The 27,569-nt window shown below is 44.3% G+C and overlaps 2 protein-coding genes across 5 annotated transcripts in view; both read left to right on the top strand.

Annotated features, from left to right (window-relative positions):
* The window catches only part of LOC101015751 (putative tetratricopeptide repeat protein 41), an 85,729-nt gene extending 61,493 nt beyond the window's left edge, over positions 1–24,236 (top strand). The window contains exons 11-16 of the mRNA XM_031650181.1: positions 715–886; positions 4,931–5,078; positions 5,950–6,102; positions 10,533–10,666; positions 23,345–23,474; positions 23,566–24,236. Of these exons, the coding sequence (XP_031506041.1) occupies positions 715–886; positions 4,931–5,078; positions 5,950–6,102; positions 10,533–10,666; positions 23,345–23,474; positions 23,566–24,229 (1,401 nt within the window). The 3' untranslated portion in view covers positions 24,230–24,236. The remainder of the gene's footprint in view (positions 1–714; positions 887–4,930; positions 5,079–5,949; positions 6,103–10,532; positions 10,667–23,344; positions 23,475–23,565) is intronic.
* A 2,435-nt stretch (positions 24,237–26,671) lies between these two features.
* NT5DC3 (5'-nucleotidase domain containing 3) overlaps positions 26,672–27,569 on the top strand; it is a 70,847-nt gene continuing 69,949 nt past the window's right edge. For 3 of the 4 annotated variants that reach the window (XR_004176298.1, XR_635077.4, XM_009181551.4), the window contains exon 1: positions 26,672–26,965. Coding sequence is in view for 2 of the 4 variants with exons in the window: in XM_009181551.4 (XP_009179815.3) it covers positions 26,764–26,965 (202 nt within the window). In the remaining 2 variants the exon portion in view is untranslated. The remainder of the gene's footprint in view (positions 26,966–27,569) is intronic. The other variant, XM_009181552.4, reaches the window with a different exon arrangement.

The following is a 27,569-nucleotide window of genomic DNA, read 5'->3' as shown; positions in this document are numbered from 1 at the left end:
CCCAACTCCCTTCTCCTAAGAGGTAGGGTATATAAATGTCTATATTCTATAATTCCCCCCGTGCGTGCTAACAAATGTGTATGCCATTTCTCCTGTTAATCTGCCTTTTGTCAGTTGATTTTTTCAGCAAAACTTCAGAGGGCAAAGGGGAAGTTTTTCCTTATATCCTGAAATAAATATACTAGACCAGTAAGGGAAATTTAAATTCAAGTCTCTGTGCACAAATGTGTCAAACATAAACTTAGCTGCTCTCTGGTCACATTTGAATTCAAGCAGTGTTCACAGCTGTTCATTTGAATTCTGAATACCACCTCCTCTGAAATCTTTAACACATGCAAGACATTGTCACGTTGTTCTTTAAAATTTTTATTTCCACTGGGTGCGGTGGCTCGCGCCTGCAATCCCAGCACTTTGGGAGGCCGAGGCGGGCGGTTCACTTGAGGTCAGGAGTTCAATACCAGCCTGGCCAACCACAGTGAAACCCTGTCTCTACTAAAAATACAAAAATTAACTGGGTTTGCAATACCTCCCTATAAATCTTTCACCATAACCATTATCTTATATATATATTTAGAATTTCCTAAGAAATCATGTAAAGCATACAGTCTTTTTCAATGTCATTATGAATAAGGCTTTGTTGGGTAGGTATGTGGTATCTGTATCTATCCTAATGCTGTGTTTTCTCAGGGGTGGTTCCCTTTTCATTTTGTACAGAGCCAGTCCATGACAGACATGCTTCTCAAAGTACAGAATGCTATTGGAGAACTGTATCTTGAAGCTGGAATGACTCAGGAAGGGTTCCAGTATTTCCAGAAAGCATGGTCAAGCATGCTGCATCTTTCGCTTAGTGACTTAGAAGATAGCCGGGACTTGGTGAAGCAGAAAGGTACGGTGGACACATGCAGAGGGAACAGCTTCTCATGTGTCACAGAGTTAATCTCCTCCTGGGCTATTCCTATCTGTGAGAAAAAGGAAATGGATGTGTGTGTTTTGTTTACTTGGTGTTTTTGTATTGTTTTGTTTTGTTTTGTTTTTGAGACAGAGTCTCGCTCTCTCACCCAGGCTGGAGTGCAGTGGTGCGATCTTGGCTCACCGCAACCTCTGCCTTCTGGGTTCAAGAGATTCTCCTGCCTCAGCCTCCTGAGAAGCTGGGATTACCGGCACCCACCACTATGCCTGGCTAATTTTTGTACTTTTAGTATAGATGTGGCCAGGCTGGTTTCGAACTCCTGTCTTCAGGTGATCTGCCCGCCTTGGCCTCCCAAAGTGCTTTGATTACAGGCATGAGCCGCGGTGCCTAGCCTACTTGGTGTTTTTGGAGGGCTGGTGGATATGTGAGGATTGAACATAAAGTGTTCCTGATTCTGAGGGACCACCCTATTAGAATGTCATTGTTAGGGTGAGCTTCAGAGAAGGAAGCTTCAAGCAGTAAGGTGGGGTCATCATGGTTCAACTCTGAAACCAGCTTTTCTGGGTTTAAACCCCATTTCTTCACTTATTAGCTCTCTGTGCCTTTAGAGACATTACTTAAACTTTCTGGGTCACAGTTTTTGTTTTTATAAGGAAGGGATAAAAATAGCATCCACATTGCATATTGTTGTGACTAAAAGCATTAGGAGGCTGGAAAGCACACAGAATGGTGCCCGGCACATAAGTAGGTACTAATTGATGAGTGGCAGCCAATGTTTTATTCTCCAGTATTTGATGCCTAAGGCTACTCTGTTATCACTGACATAGCAGAGACAAAGAATCTTTAGTGGATTAAGCTATTAAGCAATTTTGACTCACCCATTTACAGTCAGACTAGAGGTCTCTAGATGTGTGTCATACTTACATGGCTGTATCAATTAGCTTTTGTTGCATAACAAACCATCCCAAAACTCTGTGGCTTAAAACAATGTTTATATCTGCCATGAGCCTGTAGGTCAGCTGGGGGATTCCACTGGTCCAGGTGGGCTCAACAGATTTGGGCTTGGCCCAGGCAAGCGTCTGACGTCAGCTGGCAGGGCTGATGGGGCTGGCTGGTTCAACCTTACTTATTGTCTGGTGGTTGTCTGGCTGGGATGACAGGGGTGGCTGGACCATGTGTTCTTCATCCTCCAGGAGGACAGCCTGGTTCTCTTCACTTGGCAGCTCACAGGATTCCAAAAGGGAGAGCAGAAGCCTAGACTTAGGCTCAGAACTGGTACAATGCCTCTTTCCACCGCATTCAGTTGGCCAAAGCAAGTCACCAGGCTGTGTCCACCTCTTGATAGGAGGAAGTACAGAGTAGCATAGCATGGCAAAAGGTAGTTGGGTAAACACTAGTGTAGAGAATTGCAGCTGTTTCTGAAATCTGCCCCATGGCTAGAAGATCAAAGGTCACCTCGGGCAAGCTACTTACCCTCTCTAAGGTTCTCATCTGCAAGTTCACTTTTGTAGCCATAGTTATCGTTTGTTGAGTGTTTACTGTGTACTTTATGCTGATGATCTCTTTTATCCTCAAACATACCTCATAGAGCATGTATAGCTGAATGTCAGAGAGATTAAATAACTTAAACTACATCAGCTCCTGCAGCTATCAGTCTGAAGCTAGGCTGTCTGGTCCACGCTAGACCCCAGAGCACGTCTGGGCAACTCCTTGTTGGACAGAATTTCTTCTAGACATTTATGAAGCTCTAATCCTTGGTATATAGAGTCTAGCTTCCAAGTTGTTGTCCTAATGCAGGCAAGCCTGGTCACAGGTATGCTGGGACCTTAGTGGCAATCAGGGCCACTTATGTGGGAGCTGGGCCTGGCCCTCCAGAGGCAGCTGAAGAGTCCAGAATGCAGAGTTCCAAGGGGTCAGGCCACCATGGCTTGGTATATACAAGTGTTAATTTTCCAAGGAGACCAAATGAGCAGGGGTAGAGTCGCGGGGGCCTGGTAAAATGGGATGCTAGGAAGTATTGGTGTCATTTGTGGCAGCTTTGATAGAAGCAAACTGTAGTTCTGGTCCCCTGACAAGGGTTAGGTGTGGGCTTATGGCTTGAGCAAGCAGATGAAGAGGTGGGAGTGAGGATTCCACCCTGACCAGTATTCATGCACTCAAGAGCTGCTTACCGAGTGCCTGCATGCACCAGGTGCTATGCTGAGTCCAGAAAAGTGGTCTAGGCAGGAACACCAACTCTACCCTCTAAAGGAGGTACTACAGAAAATATAAGTGAGCCAACCCATGAAATGATTGCAAGCTGTCATAAATGCAAACAAGAAATAGAGCTAGAGCATTGGTGTGTGTGTGTGTGTGTGTTGGTGGGGGGAATATTTGTGAAAGGCAGATCAAGATGCCTTTCTGGGGAGGGGACAGTGAAGCTGAGACCCAGTGGACTATCAGAGCCACATGTGGTGAGGGAGGGAGCAGTCTTGGTAGAGGGAAGAACATGAGATGGGGGAGGGCTGGGCCTGTCCTAGAAGTGGAAGGAAGCCTCAGTGTGCAAAGAGCAGGAGGCAGCTGGACCCTGATTGTGCAGGGTCTTGGGCTTTGGGCCTTGGGCCTCGGGCAGGCATTTAGATTTTGTTCTAAGTGCAAAGGGAAGCCATTGCAGGGACTTAGGGTGGTGATGACATCTCTGATTTCTGTCTTGAGATCACTTCTGCTGCTGCATGGAGAACGGATTACATGTTGGGTAAGAGTGGACACAGAGAGACCAGTTATGTGACTGTCCTGCCCTGGTGTCCAAGTGCAAGGCATGAGGCCCTGGTTGGGGGAAGACAGAGAAGCCTACAGTGGGCACTGGGCAATGAATTAGGCACTACTGATGATGGCGAGAGATGCTACTTGATAGCTTAATGCTAATCCTTCTTAATGAAGCCTGAATTCCACAGCACAAGGAGTTAAATCTGCTCTTCTGTGCTGCCAGCAATGCTCTAATAACACCTTCTTGGAACATTATTCTATGAGTCTGCTAGAGCTGCCATAACAATCAGAGGACCACAGCCTGGGTGGCATAAACAATAGCAACTTACTTCTCAAAGTTCTGCAGGCTAGAAGTCCAAGGTCAAGGTGTCAGCAGAGTTTTGTTTTGTTTTGTTTTTCTCCTGATACCTCTCTCTTTGGCTTGCAGATGACTGCCTTCTCCCTGTGTCCTCATATGACTTTTTCTTGGCGTGTGTGTGTGTGTGTGTATGTGTGTGTGTCCATCCTTATCTCCTTTTCTTCTAAGGACACCCATCATATTGGATTAGGGCCCACCCTAATGACCTCGTTTTAACTTACTTCTTTAAGGATCTAATTTGCAAATACAATCGCATTCTGAGATACTGGGGGTTAGGACTTCAACATACAAATTTGAGGGAACTCAACTGAGCCCAAACAATTATTTCTTTTTCTCTTCCCATAACAAAGTATGGCTTAAAAACCACTTTCTACTTTTTAGGAGTCTGTATTATTGTCAAAATATTTAACTCTCAATAAAGGAACAAAATTACGGGGCCTTTGCAGAGAGTGCATTCCTAAGGCAGTGCGTATCTAGGTACAACGCAGTATTTATTAATTGGGTTTGTGAGACTCATTCGTGTGCTTCTTGTTATAAGGCTGTATAGTTCTATTGTGTCTTGTTGCAGGGCTGTACTGGCTGCCTTTTGTAAGGCTCAGTTACCTTGGTGATAACTGGCTTCATTGTATCCATATTTTCACTCTATTTCTGATCTGTTCATTTGCAAACAAACTCAGAATTTGGTTTCAATCTATTGTCTTGGCTCCTTGGCTCTAAAACTGCTGTGCAGACACAAACATGTTGCATGAAAACCAATGTCCATGCAGTATATGCCAGTAGTGGATTTATTAAGAAAAACCTGCCTATTGCCACTGATGAAATGATATTAAATGCCATGCCTATTGACATCTTAATTCTTTTGTGGAAAAAAAAAAAACCCTTAAGCATCATATTCTTTGCCAATTTATTCCCTGCAGTCAGAGTTTTGAACAACCTGGCAAAGTCAGCATCTGAAGAATACTTGAAAGAAAACCACATTTTGGAATATGCAACTGAAATTTCCAACTTACTGGATAACAATCCCTGTAATCAAGCTACCATGAAATACATCGAAGGTGTTCTAATGTAAACATGTATTAAAATTTTTTTTTTTGTTTTCTGTACTAGCTTTTATTCTTACAATTAAGATATTTAACCTACACCTGTTCATCCATTTCCTGACTAACTGATTTAGTTAAGAAATGCTGATGGTTAACGTTTTTATTCTCTTGCTTAGTGGTTCTCAGCCAGGGGCAATTTTGGGCCCCTCCCCACCCAGGGGACTTTTGGCAATGCCTGAAGACTTTTTTGTTGTCAAGTCTTGGGTGATTGTTATTGGCATCCAGTATGTAGGGGCCAGGGATGCTGCTAAACATCACACAATGCACAGGATAGCCCCCTACAACAAAGATTTATCCAGCCTAAATGTCAGCAGTCCTGAGGGTGAAAATAGTGCTCTAGTTTTTAAATTTTTTTTAAGAGTCAGGGATCTTGCTCTGTCGCCCAGACTGGTATGCAGTGGTGCAATCATAGCTCACTGAAAGGGGATCAAGCGATCCTCTTGCCTTAGCCTGCCCAGTAGCTGGGACTACAGGTATGCACTACCATGCCTGGCTTACTTATTTATTTATTATTTTTTTAGAGATGGGGTCTTGCTATGTTACCCAGGCTGATCTTGAACTCCTGGCCTCAAGCAATCCTCCTGCATCAGCCTCCTGAGTAACTGGATTATAGGCAACAGCCACCATGCCCAGCTCTCTAGTTTTTTAAAAAAGATGTACAAATTTCTTATAAATCACTTTGAAGTTCTTGCATCTCTACTATTATAAATTGCTCTTTTTTATATTTTCCAGGACAGATTTTTTATATAAAATCCAAGATGTTTATGAGAATTATGATTGCACAATGAATGTAACCAACATGCCCAGTAAAAAACGCACATGTGTTTTATTTTCAGGTTCGTTGCTGGAAATACCTCTCTTGCAAAAATGAAACTTCAAGAGTGCTTAAATATCAGGAAAAGCTTGTTTGGCAAGAAAAACATGCTGGTTGGAGAAGTTATGGAATTTTTAGCAGATTTGCTATTTTTTCCCCAGAGAGATAGTAAAAAGTAAGTTTTTATGAAATGTTTCAAGAAGTGTGTCTCCCTGTCTCACCGCCAAAAGTGCCCCCACCAGTGGCAGGGAGGTCTGGGGTTACCCCTCAGGGGTGACTCTGGTAATACTACTTTGGCTCAAGCCCTGCTCAGAAGCCTAGGGATTCACCCCGTCATAATGTATTCAAAAGGAGCTGTTGGACTGGATATGGTGGCTCACACCTGTTAATCCCAGCACTTTGGGAGGCTGAGGCAGGCGGATCACTTGAGGTCAGGAGTTGGAGACCAGCCTGGCCAACATAGTGAAATCCCATCTCTACTAAAAATACAAAAATTAGCTGGACATGGTGGTACGTGCCTGTCGTCCCAGCTACTTGGGAGGCTGAGGCAGGAGAATTACTTGAACCTGGCAGGTGGAGTTGCAGTGAGCTGAGATCGTGCCACTGCACTCCAGCCTGGGCGACACGGCAAGACTCCCGTTTCGGAAAAAAAAAAAAAAAAAGTGAAACTAGGCCTCACAAAACCTAAAAAGTTAGCACCAGGTGGCCCTAGATAGGGTCCCACCCTGCCTAGATAGGGTCCCACCCTGCCTAGAGAGGGTCCCACCCTGCCTAGATAGGGTCCCACCCTGCCTCGATAGTGTCCCACCCTGATAGGGTCCCACCCTGCCTCGATAGTGTCCCACCCTGATAGGGTCCCACCCTGCCAATTCCGGGAAACAACCTCATGAGGTCTCACCCTGCCTCGAAGTTCCCGGAATCATCAACTCCAGGAAAGAACCTCATAAGGTCCTGCTCTAACCAATTAAACCAAGACCCCTTGCTCAGGCTATAGCTAGACCCAATCATTTTACGCCTTAAGCTTTGTTTGAATTTCGCGCCATAAGCTGTGTTTGAACTTGTGTTAGCCTATATAAACAGCCTGTAACAAGCAGTCGGGGTCCCAGGGCCAACCTAGAGCTTGGGACCCTAGCGCGCTAGTAATAAATAACTCTCTGCTGTGAACCTCGTGTCGGTGATCCTTCGCGACGACCCCTGCCCAGGAGGGAATCGAGAGTTCGGTTCCAACAAAAGAAAAAGGAGCTCTTGGCTCACAAGCGGTGTGGAGGTTCTGGCAGTAGAGAAAGGACATAGGAGTACAATGTGGTTGTAAGTGGTTCCCAGTGCCACTCACAGGCCTTGTGAGGAAGATGCTCTTACTTCTGGGTCTCCACGCAGCCCTCAGCCATGGCCATTGTCTACGGTACAACACCGTCCTGCCCTCTCTTCCGCAAGACCTAGGCCAGAGCCTCCAATGCCTCAGGTCATGTTCACCAGCCTCCCCTCCTTACTCAGGGAGTCCTCTTGTTCTCCTGTGATGTGCGGGGTTCCCCTCAGTGCCTCACACTTGTAGGTGCCACCCTCCAGACCGACTGAGTGTGAGCATCTGCCAGGGCTGACCGCTACTTTTCTTGGCAGGTCTGCTATGAGAGAAGGTTCTTTGTGAACTCACAGAGAGCCATGTACACACTTGCTTCCATAGCCGATTTAACTGCCTAGATGGTCAGGGATGCGCTAGGCTACATTATGAAGTTGTGAAGTTTTGTTTTGGTAGCCCCTCTTTCCTCCTCTCCCTGAGTTCGTTTCCTGGGCTCTAAGTTTGTCTCAGACTGAGTGCATCAGCCCCACCAGGGCCCAGGGCTTCAGCTGCTGTTCCATAAGGTGAGGGTTCTCTGTTCCCTGGCTTGCTTTTCCATTTCCATTTTCCACGTTCCTCTATGTCATTTTCCTCCCACCCGACAGGTGACCTCTTGCTGCTTTTGCTTCCAGGAAGAATAGGATATTGATCGTCTCTTAATACTTGAGTGCAAATCAGTATTAACCCTTTCTAAAAGGCATTTAAAGGGTAACTACCTTTTAAAGAGTAGCCCAATTAAGGGAGGACCTAAGGGTACAATAGTGGGTGCTATATAGTGGTGGTGAGATGGTGGGCTCTGGAGTCTGATTGCCTGAGTTCACCTTTTATTTCTGCCACTTAGTAACAGTGACAAGTTACTGTTAAGGTCAAGCACTTAACATCTTGGTATCTCATTCATTTCCTCCTTGGTAAAATGAAGGGAGTAACAGTATCTTCCTGGCAAGATCTTTGTGAGGATTAAGAGATCCTATATGTAAAGAGCTTAGCAGAAAACCTGGCACACACTAAAAGAGTCTGATAAATTGAGTCATTCGTATTTTATTATTTTGCTCCCCAGCAAGTGTTTTTTGAGGCACTTGACACCACATACGCCGCCTCTTACTCATATTGAGACCAGCACTGTGAGCAGAGAACAGGACTTTCTTTACAGAAGCAGAAAGCTTGACTGTAGAACTGTTGCCTCGTAAAAGAAAAATCTAAACACGTAGCATACTGACTGAGTCATCTCTCCTGCCTGGCTGCCCCACCCCAAATCACGAGACACTGAGGACTGCTGGACTATTCCGCATGGCCGTACACAGATGGCTTGATGACCATACATGGATGGCTTCCTCCAGGCCTCATTGTCAACGGCCAACCTTCGGAAACAATGGAGAAGCCGGCCGTCTCTTTGTTGAAGGTTATCCTTAGGTGACTGTGTCTTTCGTGTTGGTTCAAACCAGGAGACATTTTGTTACATAACTTGACTCACCTCTCAAGCATGTAAGGACCAGGGGCCCTCGAGACAGCACTCAAGCACCACAGAAATGATCCATGGGATCCTGAGGGCCTTGTAGAAGGGGTCTGGGTAGAGTTGGACAAATGAGGTCAAATTAAAAAATTAAAGTTAAGAAAGCAGATGAGAGAAGAGTGAACAAAATGTTTTAAGAGGAGCAGTGACAGATTCTTAGTGAAATGATTGTCATCTACTTTCCCCCAACCATTTGCCCATCCATCTGTAATTATCCTTCAGTCAGCATCCTCGGCACAGTCACCTTATGGAATGGCAGCTGAAGCCCTGGGCCCTGGTGGGGCGAATGCGCTCAGTCTGAGACGAGCATAGAGCCCAGGCACTTCTTCCCTTACCCAGCTTACCCATTTTGTCTCCTCTTATGAAAGTCATCAGAAACAACCCCAAAGTGTCCTCTGCACTTTTGACCTTGTTGGCCTTCTCCTCCAAGCATTTGACAGAGTTGAAACTACTCTCCTGGGTGATCAAGCTGGCTCAGCTTCTTTTGTGGGTTCCTTTTCTCCCCCTGCCGCTTGCCCAAACATCAGCATCCTCTTGAGTTTGGTTCCTGGGCTCCGTGCTAGTCTCAGAGGGAGCACATCAGCCCCACCAGGGCTCAGGCCTTCAGCTGCTGTTCTGTAAGGTGAGCGCCCTTTGTCTCCATCTTCTCAGGCATCCTTCATCAGCAGCAGCCATGTGCTTCCATCTGTTTACCGGACATCTTTACTTGGGTGTTCCATTGGCACTCCAGAGTCAATGTGCTCAAGATTGGACACATCCACCCCTCACCCCCTGACGGAATTCTCCTTCTCCCACTTCACTTGGTGCAGACACCATGGCATCATCTTAACGATCCATCTTAGCAATGTTTATCATCAGTCACTGTGCTGACACATTACACTCATTTTCTTGTTTAATCCCCATAACAACTCTGTTATATGATTTTTTTTTTTTTTTTTCCAGACAGGATCTTTCTCTCTCACCCAGGTGGGAGTGTGGTGGTGTGATCATAGCTCACTGCAGCCTTGAACTCCTGGCCTCAAGTGATCTTCCCGCCTTGGCCTTCCAAAGTGTTGGGATTACAGGCATGAAGTACTGTGCCTGGCCTATTATCCCCATTTTGAACATGAGGAAGTTGAGGCTTAGGAGGCTGAGATGCTTGCTACCCAGCTCTTAGGTGTCAGGGCCAGGGTTAGCACCTGGAAAGTCTGATTGAAGGGGCCCTGAGCCTGACCACTGTGGCCCACCGCCACATCTGCCTGACTTTAGAGCTTGAGTTCTTAACCACATGACTCTCTGCACACACAACAGCCCCCCAGCACCCCCAGCATCAGCACCACTGCATCCAGTGCAACACCACACCCTAGCAAACCTCCCCTTGCACCTGTGGCCACTGTGTCAGCTCAGACCTTCATCGATCTTCCTCTGGCCTAACTGGTCTCCCTGTCTGTGGCCTCACCTGTTTCAGTTTGTCCTCCACACTTCTGCCCGGGCAGATTCTAAAATGTACATTTGATCATATCAGGCTCTTAATGAAAACTCTTCACTGTTAAAGTCAAAATCCTTAGGTTTGCACTCAAGGTCCTTTGTGGGTGGACTCCTGCTTCGCTCTCCAGTCTCTCCTCCTACCTCAAAGAAATTCTCAGAGGGCAAGAGTTAGTCATACTCATCTTTGCTCCCCAGTCCTAACACCAGCATTCAGTAAATGTTTGTTGAATGAATGAACGAATGCGTGCCAGCCTTCTTTGATGCAAACTTTAATTAAATTTCTCTTTTCTAGATCCCAAAGGAAGCAAGTACTTAAATATTATAAACAAGTGATAAAAATAAAGGAAAATGCAGAAACTCTGGCCAAGTCCTCACTCCTCAGGAAGCAGCTGAACATCAGCCTCAGTGATACGTTGTGTAAATTAGGTAATCGTGCCCATCTATTTGTTATAAGCAGGTGACTTTTCCCTTTGTTTCACCTGCATACTTTGCTTATTTTTAAAAAGGCTCCATTTTTGAACCAAGCAACTCCTGTTTCACAAACTTTAAACTATTTTTTGCTACCTACTTACGTTCTCCTAGTAGGAAAGATATCTCTTAAAATCGTTTCCATCCCATTTTTCACTCTTTTGTAGGCTGAGCTCCCTTGCTTGACCACACCCCTCCCCCCCGCCCCCATCAGTGTAGGTTCCCACCTTTCTTCCACTTCTGTCCTAAGACATTGTCTCTACTGTATATGACTAGCTTTCCATACCTTTTCATCTGTGATGCTAAAGTAACATGTGACCAGAAATAATGACATGGCTTTTCACAAGGGCCCACCCTTGATTTTAGCTGTAAGACAGAGGTCTCGGCTGTGCGCAGTGGCTCATGCCTATAATCCCAGCACTTTGGGAGGCCGAGGTGAGAAAGTCACTTGAGGCCAGGAGTTTGAGACCAGCCTGGCCAACATGGTGAAACCCTGTTTCTACTAAAAATACAAAAATTAGCCAGGCATGGTGGCACACGCCTGTAGTCCCAGCTACTCAGGAGGCTGAGGCAGGAGAATTGCTTGAACTGGGAGGCGGAGGTTGTGGTGAGCCAAGATCGAACCACTGCACTCCAGCCTGGGCAACAGAGCAAGACTCCATCTCAAAAAAACAAAACAAAACAAAACACTATCGGGGTCCTGACGTCTCATTGCCACAGGGCATTATCTGTACTTCAACCAAAACAAGTAATTTTCAACCAGGGATGATCTTGCCCCCAAGGATGAAAGTCTGGAGAAATTCTTGATTGTCATGACTGGAACTCGGGGGCAGGTTGGGAGATGGGAGTGCTACTGTCATTTAGTGGGTGGAGGCCTGGGATGTGGCTGAACATTTTACAATGCCCAGGAAAGCCCCTCACAACAAAAAATTATCCACCCTCAAATGTCAGTGCTGAGGTTGAGAAACCCTGACCTAAACCAGCTACTTTTCCCAGCATGTGTGCTTACCATCTGTTTTACAAGAAAACGTGATTGCTTTCAGGGTAGTCACTTGCTGAGGAGGAAAAAAGCTTTAAATGCCTGATATCTGTAGGAAAGAATATTTTCAATGTGTAGATTTGGGAATATGTGTGTGCATTTTTTTTTTCACTAAATGATTCTAGGCTGAAGCAGTTTTACAAACAGAAAATACAGATATGAATTTAGAGAAAGTTTATGGACAAAGAACTAATATGTTTAATCTGATTGTTTCATATAATATTCTGTTATGTAACAGCTTTTGTGTCTGGTCTGTGATGGAGGGATACTATATTCATTTACTTTCAGATATGAAGGCATCTTTAATAGCAGCAATTGCAGTGGTTTTTTTTTGTGACTTCTTAAATAAGTCTACATTTCAATTTTGCAGTCAATACTCAAGGTGGTTATGACCAAGTATTTTTATGTGAGGAGTCATCTCTTGCCGTCATTATCTCCTGCTGTTGATTGAAGTTGATTCCTTTAATATAAGGTCCACTTCTGGCCCACAGGAACATTGTAGATGGTTAATCCAACTGCTAATGTGAGATTTGTATGCTGTGGTTTCAGTCGGTGATGGTGAGAGCAAATCAATAACTTCGGTATACAAAGGCAAGAGTGGAGGGAGGGAAAGTAGTCTGTTTATGAAGACCTCTGAACCAGCTGTCCTTCAACATGTAACAAGTATTTTTAGTTTTCCTACCTTTAGTGGAAATTTTCTATCTAAATGGAAACGTGCCTGAGTGGACTCCATAAAATAAGAAGTAAGCCAGAGCCGCAAATTGTTGGGACTCCTCACCATTAATCATTTTTAAAGATATCTTAGGCCCTCTGCAGTAAAGTGTTGCCAAACATTAGTCCTCAAAGCAGTTCACTTTGAGGTCAACAGCTATGTATGTTTCATGGGAGTTGGATTATATTATACTATGTATAATATAATATGCATGTATAATTATGCATACTATGGTATACATATAATTACACTGCATTTATTCAGCAAGCCTTTAAGTACTTTATACGTTGTAATGCATATCAGGATGATATGGTGGTATTATCTTACCCAACTAGATTGTTGATCTGGGGTGGTTTGGGAAAATAATTTACCCTATAAAGAAAAACAATTCAACTGGGTGTGCTGGCTCATGCCTGTAATCCCAGCACTTTGGGAGGCCTAGGTGGGAGAACTGCTTGAGCCCAGGAGTTGAGACCAGCCTCTGAGCAACATGGCAAATCCCCATCCCTACAACAAATACAAAACATTAGCTGGGCATGTGGCTCGCACCTGTAGTCCCAGCTACTCGGAAGGCTAAGATGGGAGGATCACTTGAGCTAGGGAGGTCAAGGCTGCAGTGAGCCAAGATCCTGCTATTGCACTCCAGCCTGAGTGACAGAGTGAGATCCTGTTTCAAAAAAAAAAAAAGAAAAAAGAAAAAAGAAAAACAATCCGTACCCCCGACCTCCAACCACCCACTTGATGTACACAACATGAAGCCATCCACATGAAGGCAACTGAAATGATTGCTTGCATCTGCCTTTGTGACTTTGGACTGTGGCTCCTATATGAAGCTACTGTTAATATTTGCTTCCTTTGTCTGTAGCTTGTCTCCATCGTGGGGCAGATCCTTGGGTGCCCTGCAGGGGAGATACCCATCACTTTGAAGTGGTCCCCTAGGCTATCCAATGTGACTTTTATGAATGCCATATGGCTCGTATTTTAATTCATCCCAAACATACCTTCTAAATTTGGTAAACATCTGTCTTGGTCTTTTCTGGATGCAGTAACAGATAAAGAGACATATAGATGGACACTAGGTTGCCCATGCTCAAAGGATTGTACTAAGTGCTCTGCAGGATACAAAAACAAAGAAGATAACTTCTGTCTTCAACCTCAAGCAACTTTTTGTTGTTATTGTTAGGTGGCAATATAAACCTATAATAAAAAATATAACACATGAAAGATTTAAAGCATAGTCTGGCTGGAGGGGATTGAATTGGGTTTTGGTTTTATCTTGGCCATGATCAGCTGTGTGACCTGAAGCAAGTCACAATGCCTGTGGCCCAAGTCTGTTCCTGGGCCCCATCTGTAAAATAAGGGTGTTGCATTCTTTAAGGTCCTCAACAGAGTTAATATTCCATGCCTAAATGTGGAAGACCATGGTCAGTAGCAAGAGGATGTTCAAGGAAAATCTCTTGGAAGGGATCCTTTAGGAAGTGGAGGGCATAGATTGTCAGAGAAAGGGGGCAATTCTAGGTGGGAGAACTACGGGAACAAAGGTAGGAATAAATAAGATGTGAAAGGGACCGATTGAGAGCCGTCAAGAGGGGCTGTGAGGAAGCATCGGGACAGAGGAGGTGTGTGGAGTGGGAGATAAACAAGAAAAACAGGCAGTGATGGGAGAGTTGAGGCAGTGTGCTGATCTGAAGGAAATTCTCTCCTGTAGGGAAGTGGAGACTTAACACTGAGGAAGGCTTGGGGGCCAGTGATCCTCTAAATGGGCTTGTTCTATTTAGGAAATTGTTTTGGAAACTCTTGAAAATTATTTAGAGCTCATCAAGGCTGTCTAAAGTCTGTCCACAAATGTGCAGCGAAGAGTTCCCTGTCCATCTTATGGAATTTAACCCTAACCCTTACCCTTGTCACCCTCTAAGGTACTAAAGTAAATAGCACAGGTTGAGCATACTTAATCCAAAAGCCCAAAATCTAAAACTTTTTGAGTGCTGACATGATGCAAAAAGGAAATGCTCGCTGGAGCATTTCAGATTTTGGAGTTCTGGGATTAGGCATGGTCAACTGGTAAGCGTGATGCAGATATTCCAAAATCTAAAAAAATCAGAAATCTGAAACCCTTCTGGTCCCAAGTATTTTGGATAAGTGATACTCAACCTGTACTTTACTACTTGAAATTATATATTTATCTGTTCACTAGGGTTTCTTTTTTTTCATCTCTCTTTCTATAAAGAAGAGACATGATCTGTCTTCTCCACCATTGTATACCCTGCTCTTAGAACAGTGGGTGGCACTTAGCAGGTACTCAATAAACACTTGCCAAGTGAATGAATGTATGATGGAGGAAATGCCTCAGCTAATTCAGATTTACCCTCCCACTTTAGAAGTGCAGGTATTGATTATTAAGGTCATTTGAATGTTAATTACTTATACTCTTATCATTCATTTATTATAATATTTACTGCACCTATTAAGTGACAATCTCTATGTTAGTTCCTGGGAGTATAACAATGAATCAGACCCATAGAGACCAACGCTGCCTTCCCTGAGCTCACACTGGGGGAGAAGGCTGTCGACAACTTAAATACACAATTTAACTGCAATTGTGCAAAGCGTTACCATGGAGACAGCAGTTACACAACTAAATGCACAATGGCTTAACTATAGTTGGGGAAAGTGCTATCATGGGAAAATACAAGTACTAACAGGTGACCTTGATCTGTCAGATGGAAGGACGTGGGTTGGGGATGCATCTCAGGAAGTGATGCTGAAATTGGATCTGCAGGATGAGAGGTGGCTCACTAGTAGTGGGAGAGAGGGAGGAGAAGAGTCATCTAGGCAGTAGGAGCAGAATTTTTCGAGGCTGGGGGGAGTTTTAAGGTCCCAGAGTGCAGAGAGCAATGTGGAGAAGGAGGTGCTCGAGGAGGATGTTAGAGAGATGCCGGGGGGTGGGTCGCAGGCCTCTCAGGCCCAGTCAAAGATCTGGGGTGTTACCATAAGAGCAACTGAAAGCCAGTACAGGATTTTTGCAAAGTAGGTAAGTGTGAGGAACCTAGAGCCTTTCCTCTAGCATAATCTTCACAAGAGCTTTCTAATATTATATTCTAAGATCATTTTGTGGATCCAGAATCCATGAAAGAGCACAAAGGACGTGTTTGTGACACACATTTTCTCTTCCTCTCTGAGGTGCATATTTTAACCTCTCAAACAGATTGTGAACTCCTGAGGGCAGAGGCCTTATCATGTATTCTTTGCGTCTTCAAAACATCAGAAACAGCCCTAGCTGTATGTAGATGGGTGCTCTGTCACTGTAGGTAGGCTGAGAAGTGGATAGGCAGGTTCTTTCTGGGTAATTTGTCTTGGGTTATCCAATGGAAATGATGGCTCTGCTCCAGGCTAACAGTATTGAAAGAACAACCCAATTGTGCTTTTATCTATGGAAAACAATGATCTTTAGTTGACTTCTCAGATTTCATTTTAGAGTTCAGATTAATGATAATTGCTAGCTTGAATGTCGAGACACCTTTCTTGATCTTTTATTATTTTACTTTTTTTTTTTTGAGACAGTCCCTATCACATAGGCTCTGGAGTGCAGTGGCATGATCGTAGTTCACTGTCATCTCAAACTTCTAGCCTCAAGTTATTCTCTGGTCTCAGCCTCCCAAGTAGCTAGGGCTGTAGGCATGCGCCACTATGCCTGACTATTTTTAAAACATTTTTTGTAGAAATGAGGTCTCGCTATGTGACCAGGCTGTATTATTACATTTGATCAACATGTATAACACAGTGTAATCTTCCAGGCGGTATGAAAATAGTGGGCTTCCAGCAATTTTTGGTAATTAAGATTTTAATTATAAAATCATATTCTTATATATGAGATTACAGTAAGCACATATTAAAATGACAGATTTGTGAGAGGGTGACAAATCCAGTTTCAAGTACAAACATTAACCTAATATGACTGTTAATTCTAGAGATTTTAGTAGGAACCCTAACTATAAAATGAAGGTTTTTGTGATTAATGTTCTAAGCTACTTCCGACACAGAGCAATCGTATTGCTCTCCTTTGATGAGTGTTTTACATTTGACTATTGAGACACCATATAAGTGGGAGAAAAGGACAGAAATGTGGCTTTTTCATGTTCCATTATATCAAGCTGAGTGTTCTGTACTGAACTGTTTGTTTTGGATGAAGTGTGGCAGATGAACATTATGTTACTTCTCTCTGCCTGGGATTCTTTTTAAAAGAAATGCCAACCATCTTAGTCAAATTTAGAAGGAAGAAATTAAACAAAGGCTCTAGTGTCTAGTGGGTGACTCTCAGCCCCTCTGAGAGTCAGTCCCTTCTCTTTGTTTCATTTTTAAATTCCCTCTCAGTCTCTTCTCTTTGTTTCATTTTTAAATTCCCAGCTCAGCCAGAACGCTCTTCAACTACAGCAGTTGGTCTCTTAATCCAAGTCAGATAAATGATACAGACAAACCTTACATTTTAATTTTAACTTAAATATAAATCCATTCTTTCTCCAGACTTTTAAATGTATAATTAAAATCTCTCTCTCTCTCTCTTTCTCTTTCTCTCTCTTTAATGGGTCCTCTGATTGGAATTAGATGTCATCTTCTCAAAATGCATCACCCTCCATTTCTAGTTTTGGTTTCTGAAGGGTGACAACAATTGTGATGCAGTCTGTGTGCAGTATCCTTCTAAGTTGCCACCTTTTTCTCCCTCAATCTTTTGTAGTTGTCTTGTCTGCTCATAATTTGGACTTATTTTTCTTAGCAGCTCAGGATATTGAGCCTTTCCCAAGAATTCAGTCTGGTTTTCAGAGAAAACAACTCCTTTTTATCTCATACTCATATCTTATTAATCTGCATTGCAGTCTATTAAATTATCTAATTAGATTGACATACTCAGTTGACTCTGGGGTATGCCAGAGCCCAACTGTTGGGAACAGAAGTATGCCAGCAAAGTAGAGATGAGCCTGCTAGCTGCAGGCAGTTAGTGTTACCTGGACATTGGGGAGTATGTTTTATAGAAGAAATGGAGAACCCTGGTTAATCCAGCAAGCCAGTTTATGTGTGTTAACAGAGCTTACTTTTCGTTTATGTAGGCTTAATCATTTTTAATAGTTTATATATGCGTAAACCCTATTGGCTGCAAAAAAAATGTCAAGTAGGCCTCATAAACTTAGAAAACTTTTAAACCTGGAAAGGGCTCTAAAGGTCACTGAACTAATTTTAAAGCTGAGGGAATAGCAGATATAACATATGACCTGCCCCAGTACATTTGACCAGATAATTCTATGGATTAGATATTATAATCATCGAGGCTCACAAAGACCAGGCACAGCTGTTGACCTAAGACTTGGCATCCATTTCTCTGACCCCAAGTCCCAAGCCCTTCCCGCTGTTTGTGAGCTCTAGGAGTTTGTGGTCTCGTTGGGGTGACAAGCACATGAAGAGAAGTGCAATCCAATGTGTTATGTACTGTGACAGACACTAGAGAGGGCACAGGGACCCACAGAAAACAGGCAAGAAGGAAGACTTTCCAGAGACAGTGGCTTGGGCTGAGTTCTGACAGGTGCATGGTGAAGAAGTTCACGAGGAGCATTTTAGGTAAGGAGGATCAGCATGAACAATGTCAAGGAAGGGAGAACTTGGGTGGTTTGAAACTCTGGAATGGGGAGAGTTGGGGAATGACGCTGGAGGAATCAGCAAGGTTTACCAGGCTCAAGGGCTTGATAGGGCAGCTGCTGTAGGATTTCCAGCATTAAGGGGCATGAGTAAGTTTGTGTTTAGGATACAACAATCTTGTGACCAAATGGGGGATGGAATTGGTAAACTAAGAGGGGATGGTAGAAATGGAGAGAAAGTGTCAGATTTGAGACTTAGTAGGTAAATCCAACAGGCTCGGTGCTTGACTAGATGTGGGAGGTGAGAGAAAGCCAAAAGCATTTCCCAGTTTACGACTATATCATAGGTCAGTGCACCTGGGTGCATGATGCTGTTGGCATTGCAAGAGAGGGAGCATAGTTTGGTAGGGTGGGGTGGGAGCCACAGTGAGCTAATTTGGGGCCTGTTGAGTTTGAATTTTCTATCCAAGTAGAGACATTCAGTAGGCAGTAGGATATATGAGTCTGGTGCTTAAGAGCTTGAAGACTGAGCCAGAGAAAACATTTGGGAGTCCTTAGTGTACACTTGCTGGCTCAACTCAGTAGAATGGTTGAAAGAAGCAAGAAGAATGTAGGACAAGACAATGGCCAGAGGTAGAACTTGGAAGAATGCCAGCATTTAAGGGACGAGAAGAGGAAAGGGCTGTAGTAAAAGATGAAGAATGGCTCCAGAGGCAGGTCGAGAAGCAGTCACATCATTGAAGCCAAGAGAGGAGAGTGTTGAGAACTGACCAGCAGATTGAGAACAGACCACTGTGTTCAGCAACACAGAGGTCACAGGTAATGTTCAATTTTGGTGGTAGAGTCAAAAGCCTGTTTAAGAGAGAACAATCTGTTCCCTCTGCTTAAAGTTGGGGCTTCTGCACAGGCCCATCTCCTTTAATTGGTGCATTGGGTTCATGCAGAACTAGGGGAAGACAATAGAGGATGCTACTTGCCACCTGCAACCAGGTCCTTTTGAGCCAGACTAGGCCATGGTTTCAGTAGAGAGGGGTGGGGGAAAGGACTCCTTAACCTCTCTTATTGTTTTCTTTGGATCAGAAATTGAGGGCCCATGGAGACATCCAATAGCAACCTTTTACTTTTCTGGGACAATGACACACAGCTTTCTCCCTAACCTGTTTATAGATACACACATTTATGGAAAGAATAAGCAAACACTTCTAGGTTAAGTTCGCAGATTAAAAAAGGAAAAAAGAATGAGCAAATACACTTAGTTTCTCAAACTTGAGGATTTTGGACAAAGAAACTTTAGACACAGCCTAATTATCAAACAAAAAGAAACGTTCAACGAAGAGCCGTTAGACAGTGCCAAACCTTCCTTCCTCTTTACAATTGCAGCCCATCTTCTAGAATGTAGACAGAGACTGTGGGCTCTGATTGTCCTCACTTCTTAATCTCATTCACTCCCGGCACAGAATAACTCAGTGGATGCTGCCCAGTAATGAACTATCCCTCCCGGGGTGGTTCATCCACTGAGTTATTCATTCAGGGAAACTTCTGAGACCTCTGTCAACACTGGAGAGATTTCACTGTCACCTGGAGACAACTGCCTGGACTGTTGCTGTCGGCCCAGGAAAAAGTAAACATCTCTCACACTGGACTGGCATTGCAAAAATCCGTTTGTTAGGTGACAGCAGGTATTATATGAAGCAAGAGGAACAGGACTTAATTTTAATTTCAGTAGAATAAAAATTAGGAAAAATTGTGCTTTAGGAGAGTACTTAATAGGATAGAAGACTATCTTTGGATGAAATATCTTGTTTTGTTTTTCTAAGGAAATAATAAATATTCCACCATCTTTTTAATGTTAAGCACTGAAAATAAAGTGGGGAGACTAGGAAAACTTACTACTTAAAATCTGAGAACAAATTAGTAAGAGTGTTCATGGGACCTTCCCCCCATCCCCACCCCCAATTCACATTCCACTGGAAATAAGATGGGTGTGGCTCTGTCCAGAAGTACAACATAGAAAAGGTAACTGATGCTTTTTTTCTAGATGTGTTTTTATGGAAAATCTTCCCTGGAACCAACAAAACAGGAAGAATAGTGTTCTCTTTTCTCAATTCTAGAAGTTGTGGTCCTGGATCCTAGGGACCTGAGTTGGAATCCCAGTTCTGCTATTTTCTTGGCTTGTGGACATAACCTCTCTGAGTCTCAATTTTCTTACCAATCAAGAGGTTATAATATAGGCTACCTATAGGGTAATTGTGAAGATTTAATGATATAATGTATGCAAAACAGCCAATAGAGTACAAAATTAAATGTTAGGTTCCCTCCCCATCCAGGGCAAAGGTTTGAGGTGGGAAGAGGTTCAGTGACATCTCTCCAATTTAAATTCACCGATTCTGGTCTTTCCTCTTTTCTGGGTTGGGAGGACTGACTGGGTTGACCCAACTGCTACCAGCTCCAAGAAAAATGGGATAAACTGGGGGTGGGGATGAGGCAAGAATGTCTTTTCCCTGGCTTGCTTGCTGCCTGAGTCAGATTGCATCCAAGAAAGTTCTGCGGTCAAAGCTATAGGTCAGGTCTAGAATGGGTTACCAGGGAAAAGGGGCCTGAGGAGTTGTGTGTGGCCAAGAGGGAGGCGGGTAGCAAGGGCATGAAGTAGTGTATGCAAAGGGCACCAGAAACTTGTCTGCATGAAAATCTCAATCCCATAGCAAGTCAGATTCTCTTCAGGGGACTTGGGCAGAATGAAGAGAGTCAGTCACACCTATGAATCTGGTTATTGGTGCCTAGAGTATCTCTGAGAATGGGTTCTGTGTTTGCCACCACATGACACATCCAGTTTCTATTTTTCTCCACTTTTCCTTTTAAGGCCAATGCAACTTGGTCATCAAGAACAGGGTAATTCACAAATGTCTTCTGTTGAGCTAGACTGAGGCACCTGGGAACATCACAGGGAGTCGTGAAAATAGTTCAAAAAGAAGAAACATAGTCCCAGATCGCTAAGCAGAGACAGCAGCTGAAATTTCCTATAGGATTTCTGAGAAAGCTGCAGGCATGTGAGATACAGGGTCTGATCCATGAAGCAAAGCCACAGAGAGAGAACATGTCTGCGAGCAGAAGCCACAGCTGATATTCAGGAGCACAATCCACAATGGGGAAGAGGCAGCCTAGTGTAGCAGTGCAGGGCATGGACTTCAGGATGAGGCTGACCCAGGACTGTTCTTCCATGAACTAGAATAAGTTCCTTAACCTCATCCAGCATGCTCATCTTTAAAAGACAAGTAAAATGAAACATGCACTAAAAATTCTCTGGAAGGACACATTAGAAACTAACGTCATTGGTTCCATTTTAGAAGACTGCACAGATGGGGACAGAGAAGGGAAAGACACTTTTCACTTTACAGATTGGTAAATTTTCATTTTTGAACCAGGTGGACAGGTGATGATAATCTATACCTTATATGATTACACAGTCCTGACAGATGGTAATTATATATATTTGCTGTTATTGTTGTTAACATAGGAACAGGGACTGGGTCATCTGTCAGTGTTTTTAGCCTTTCCATAGGCAGCAGTCTCTTTATCACATTTCTAAATCAGTGCCTTACATATACCAGCCTTACGTTATGTTTATAATCAATGGTATAAGTCCAGCCCCTTAAGAGTAGTCTTGTAAATGGGTAAAATGAATAAATAAGTACCATCTCCAAGTTAGATTGTAAAATGGATTGTTTTTATTTTAACAAATTTTAGAGAATTCAATTTTATTATTATTATTATTATTGTGTTGAAGATGGAATCTCATTCTGTCCCCCAGACTGGAGTGCAGTGGCACAATCTCAGCTCACTGCAACCTCCGCCTCCCAGATTCAAGCGATTCTCCTGCCTCAGCCTCCCAAGTAGTTGGGATTACAGGTGCATGCCACCACGCCCAGCTAATTTTTGTGTTTTTAGTAGAGACAGGGTTTTACCATGTTGGCCAGGCTGGTCTTGAATTCCTGACCTCAAGTGATCCGCCTGCCTCAGCCTCCCAAAGCGCTGGGATTATAGGCGCGCGCCACTGCACCAGGTGGAGAATTCAATTCATTGACTGTGGCAGTTGGAAAACTTTTTTCTCAATTTTTTTATTTTGAAAAATTTCAAACCTTCAGAGAAATTTCAAGAATAGTATAGTGAAAGATCATATAACCTTCACCTATCTTCATCAATTGTTTTTTTAAATTGTTATTATTATTTTGTATAGAGACAGAGTCTCCCTATGTTGCCCAGGCTGGTCTCAAACTGCTGGACTCAAGCAATCCTACCTCCTCAGCCTCCCAGAGGGCTGGGGTTACAGACATGAGCCACCCACCGCACCTGGCCCACCAGTTGTTAATATTTTGCCACATCTGTGTTCTCTCTTTCATATACAGGCATAGACACATACATACATGTATTTTTTTCTGAACCATTTGAAAGTTAGTTGCAAACATGACACTTTTATGTCTAAATACCATACTTCAGCATATGTCTTCTGAGTACAAGGACATTCCCCCATATAACCACAATAATCAAACCCAGGAAATTTAACTATTGCCTAAGACTATTATCTAACTATAGTTCATATTCAAATCTCCCCAAATATCTAGTAATGTCCTCTATAGCTGTTAACTTATTGATGATCTTGCATTGCATTTGTCTCTTTTAGTCTAGATTTAAGTACCTTTGTTTTGTCATTATGACATTGACTATTTTGAAGAGTTGAAGTCAGGTTCCACCCTCCCATCCCTATCCCAATGTCCTTCAATTTGTATCTGTCTGATTCTTTCTTTCTTTCTATTTTTTTGAGACAAGGTCTCACTCTGTTGTCCAGGCTGGAATGCAGTGGCACAGTCTTGGCTCACTGCAACTTCTGCCTCCTGGTCTCAAGCGATCCTCCCACCAGTCTCCCAAGTAGCTAGGACTATAGTCACGCGCTACCATGCTCAGCTAATTTTTGTATTTTTTGTAGAGATGGAGTTTTGCCATGTTGCCCAGGTTGGTCTTGAACTCCTGGGCTCCAGTAATCTACATGTCTCAGCCTTCCAAAGTGAATGGATTACTGGCATGAGCCTCTGCGTCCAGCCTGATTGTTTCTTTATGATTAGACTCAGGTTAAATATTTTTGGCAGAATATTACAAATAAGTCATGTTCCAATGCCACTTTTTATAAATGTTTGTTATCCTTCTCTTTTAAATGTGTGAAGCCAGCAGTAATAAAAAGTCTAATATTCTTATTTTCAAATATCTAGCAGGTCAGTTATTGGCAAGTGACTCTTGTCATCACGTCATGATTGAGGCAGTAGGCTATTTGTACAGATCACTTGATTTAAGGGTGATCCACCTGGGATCTTCTCATTCATCAATCCATGGAATCCTGCAGTGAGTTTCTATTTCATGTTCCAAACAGAAATATGCTTCTGGTTATTCATGTTATATATATGACCTCTTGACAACTTTTGATCTTTTGCAGCCTTCTGAGAGAAATTGAGTGGATCCGGAGCCGGAGATGTTGGCCTCAAGGTATGAGCCAGCAACATTCTGAGGGTTCTAGGAATGGCTTCTCATTATGGGAGCACTTGCTTAAATTAAACTATCACAGTGCTCAGAGTTCTAATACAGTGAGCTCTGCAATGTGCATGAATGCAGATAAATTACACAGGGCTAGAAGAATGGACTTGGCACCTCAGACAATTTCAGATAAATCAAAATGTGCTGCTGGAAAAGGGAAAAAGAAACCCATTATTTGCATATCTGCTGAGGAAAAGATACAACGGAAGACACAAAATCATGCTGAAATATGGAATGGCTCAGGAAAGGAAGCTTCAAACAAAAAGAAAGATTATTCCTCTAACATTTTATCTTTGGGTAAAATGAATGGTTTAATAAAGCTTTCAAGGCAAACAATTTTGTTAGCTAAAAGTGAGAGTGGAGAAGGCGAAATCACCGCCAATTACCACCATTCCCTGCCACGGCCTCTTAGCACAAAAAACCCTTGGGAATATGAGCTCATATCAGAAAAGTGGCTTTTTCATAGCCCAGATTATATTTCGATATCTCAGAAGTCTTTTTTGCAGAGAAGATTTCACACTGCAACAAAACTGTTGAAGACCTCAGATGATATTAATAAAGAATAAAAATGTATCATGGGCTTTTTGGCATCTGTTGTTTCCACTTGTCTTTAATTAGAACTCTTTTATTGGATATTTTCTTCTAAAATACACAGGATGATAATAACCAAGGTCTGGAAATATGATTATTTAGGCACTTAAACATTGTAACTCATTTTACTTAAGGAGAACAATTTTTAGGCGATTCACATTTCTATGGTAGGTAGAGCAATTTGATCTCATAGTGTTCCATATCCAAAAGTATACAGAAGCAATGTTATTAAAATTCTAATTGTATTATTTTTGCATTGCTATAGTTTATTTTGAATTTATGAATTAATTTTCCACATGAACAAAATTTACAATTGCTATCACCAACCCTTTTTATGATACACGAAGTAAAAAATATATAATTTGGCATGTAACTAAAATCATAAAGTGAGTTTAAAGTACCAGAGCTCGTGTATTTGATATCATATCTGTTTTAAACATTTTATTGTCTCATTTTATCAGTGATTTGTAAAACATTAACCATTAGCTGTTAAGGATTACTTATTGGCTACTTTCTTCCCTATCACCCGCCTAAATCCTACATACTATATGTTAGGAAGCCAAATGGAAGAATGGGTTCAGTTGTGTGGTTTTAGGAAAGTTATCTCATCTTTCTTGGCCTCGGTTTCATTACCGTCAGCCCTCTGTATCTGCAGGTTTGCATTCGTGGATTCAATCAACCATGGATAAAAATATTAGAAAAAAAAATCAACAATGAAAAGTAATACAAATAGAAAATGCAGTATCACAACTATTTACAGAGCATTTACATTGTATTAGGTATGAAAAGTAATTGAGGCCTGGTGCATTGGCTTGCACCTGTAATCCCAGCACTTTGGGAGGCCAAGGTGGGCGGATTGCTTGAGTCCAGGAGTTTGAGACCAGCCTAGGCAACATGGTGAGACCCTATCTCTACGAAAAAATACAAAAATTAGCTGGTTGTGGTGGTTCACGCCTGTAATGTCAGCTACTCAGGAGGCTGAGGTGGGAGGATTGCTTAAGCACAGGAGGTCGAGGCTGCAGTGCACTGCGATCATACCACTGCACTCCAGCCTGGCTGACAGAGAAAGACTCTGTTTTTTTTAAAAAAAAAAGTAATCAAGATGGTTTAAAATATATAGAAGTATGTGTGTATGCAAATACTAGCCATTTTATATAAAGGACTTGAGCATCGCCTATTTTGTTACGTATGTATGGGGCAGGTGTTCTGGAACCAATTCCCGGCAGGTACAGAGGGATGACTATATTGTAAAACTGGAGAAATTATGAAGTCTGCTTTTCAGGATTACTGAGAGGATTGCATGAGATACTGCACACAGCAAGCCTTCAATAAATGGTGGTTTAACCCAGATGCCACCTTTTTCCATGAAACACCTCCAGACCCCTCCATCCCACAACTGGAGCATACACTAATGCCTTGGGTTATTTGTCTTAAACTGTGCTCCACCCATTTCACACAAGCCAGTATGGTCTCCTTGGCAGAGTGCCAGCCTTGACGCCTATTCCGCCTACTCCACCCGCACAGCTTGGGAAGTCCTTGCCTTCCAGCGATTTTCAGAAGGGTTCTGGCTGGGCCACATCAGTCTTTCCTGCAGAAGCTGTGTCTGACTCAGTCCACACAGAATTGCCCCCAGACAAGGAAGTTACTGTTCATTTGGCTTTAGTGGAACCACAGGCACAGGACGGGTGCAGCCTAGCAGGTGTAAGAGAAGACCTGTACACCGAGCCGTTAGCGTGGGCAGGGGCATGAGCTGGGTGACCGTGTTCCGAGGAGCTCTGTTGCCAGGTGGAAATCTAGGGTGGGGCATTGGCCTTCCAGGCTGTGTAATGGTAGTGCCCTTCAAATTTACTGAGGTATCAAGGGGCTGGGAATCTCCAGCCGACATCAGCCCACGAGTGGAGCCTCGGCCCAGCTACCCACTCACAGGTCCTGGATAAATCTAAGCTGGGGATCCGGGACGTCCCAGAGGGGCCCCACGATCCAGGGGAGGTCCAGACTGCCATTAATTACACTGCCAGAGGCCATTAATGCGGAGAGAGGTCACTTTCTGGGGCCAGGGCCAGGGCAGCTGGGGTGGGAGGGGCGCTGTCTGTGCGGCCAGAGCTGGGGGTCAGCCCCAGAAGGCAGGGGGAAGGTGTGGCGGAGCTGGGCGGGCGGCGCCGGGGTCGTACCTCATCATTCCATCCCAAGTGGCCTGCGCGCCACCACACGGCCACCCTCGCGCCACTCTGAAATTGACCTCAGCAGGCTGGGCGTGAGGCCCCCGGTCCCGCCCCTCCCCACCCACTCCCCGACAGACCCCGCCCCCATCCGGCCCCGCCCCCTCCCCCGCCCACTTCCCGCCCCACAGCCGCTGGGGGGCGGGCCTGCGCCGCCAAGTGTTCCGACGCAGGAGCGGCCCGCCTGCGGGGCAGAGCGCGGGTAGATCTTGGGCCGGGCGGCAGCAGTCGCAGAGCGGCGCGGTGGCGGCGGCGGCGGCGGCAGCAGGAAGTAGGCAGCAGGCAGGACCATGGCAGCGGCGGTGGTGGTGGCCCGCGGGGCTGGAGCGAGGGCGGCGACAGCGGCGACTCTGCGGGGTGGCTGCGGGACCGCGGCTCGGGGGCGGCCGTGTGTGGGCCCCGCCCGGCCCTTGTGCGCCGCACCGGGGACCGCCCCGGACATGAAGCGCTACCTGTGGGAGCGCTACCGGGAGGCGAAGAGAAGCACTGAAGGTGAGTAAGGTGGCGACCCCGCCCCGGCGTCCGGGGTCCCTCCTGCGCGCTCAGCTGGGAAGCGGGCGCCCTGGGACCCGGTCCAGCCTAGCTGCGGACCTCCAGGGCCTCCAGTCGCGAACCCCGGTGCCAGCACCCTCAGCCGCAGGCAGCATCGCCCCTGCGAAGCGACTCGGGGAACCGCGGAAAAATGCACTCTAGAAACTTCACAACTCGCGCCTTTCCCCTGCCGGGAAAGCTGTTGTATATAATCTTAGGATTTTTAGCCCGAAATCTGCATCTAAGGGGCTTTGGGCTGCGCGGGGCTGGAGGTCCGCACATCTCCCTTGGGAGTCGGCCACTCCCACGCACCGTTAGGTGTTATTATTCATCAGTAGTAATAATAGTAACAGCCGACTCGGGCTGGCGCAGACATGCCCAGGAGCGGGGCTGCTGAGCAGGTGGCCGGTCCCGAGACTGGTCTGTTTTCCTTTTGGTGGGGGTGATGGTGGGGTTGGAGAGGAGATGAGGAGATGAGCTGAGCTGTGCGGTGTTTGAAAGAGGAGAGGTCCAGGTGGGGAAGATTCTGGGTTATCCATTAACCTCGGTGAGGTGGGGATTCTAA

Source organism: Papio anubis, chromosome 9 (assembly GCF_008728515.1).
Source record: "Papio anubis isolate 15944 chromosome 9, Panubis1.0, whole genome shotgun sequence".
Lineage (NCBI taxonomy): Eukaryota > Metazoa > Chordata > Mammalia > Primates > Cercopithecidae > Papio > Papio anubis.
The sequence above is the reverse complement of the archived record's forward strand: the minus strand, read 5'-3'. Positions and strand labels throughout refer to the sequence as shown.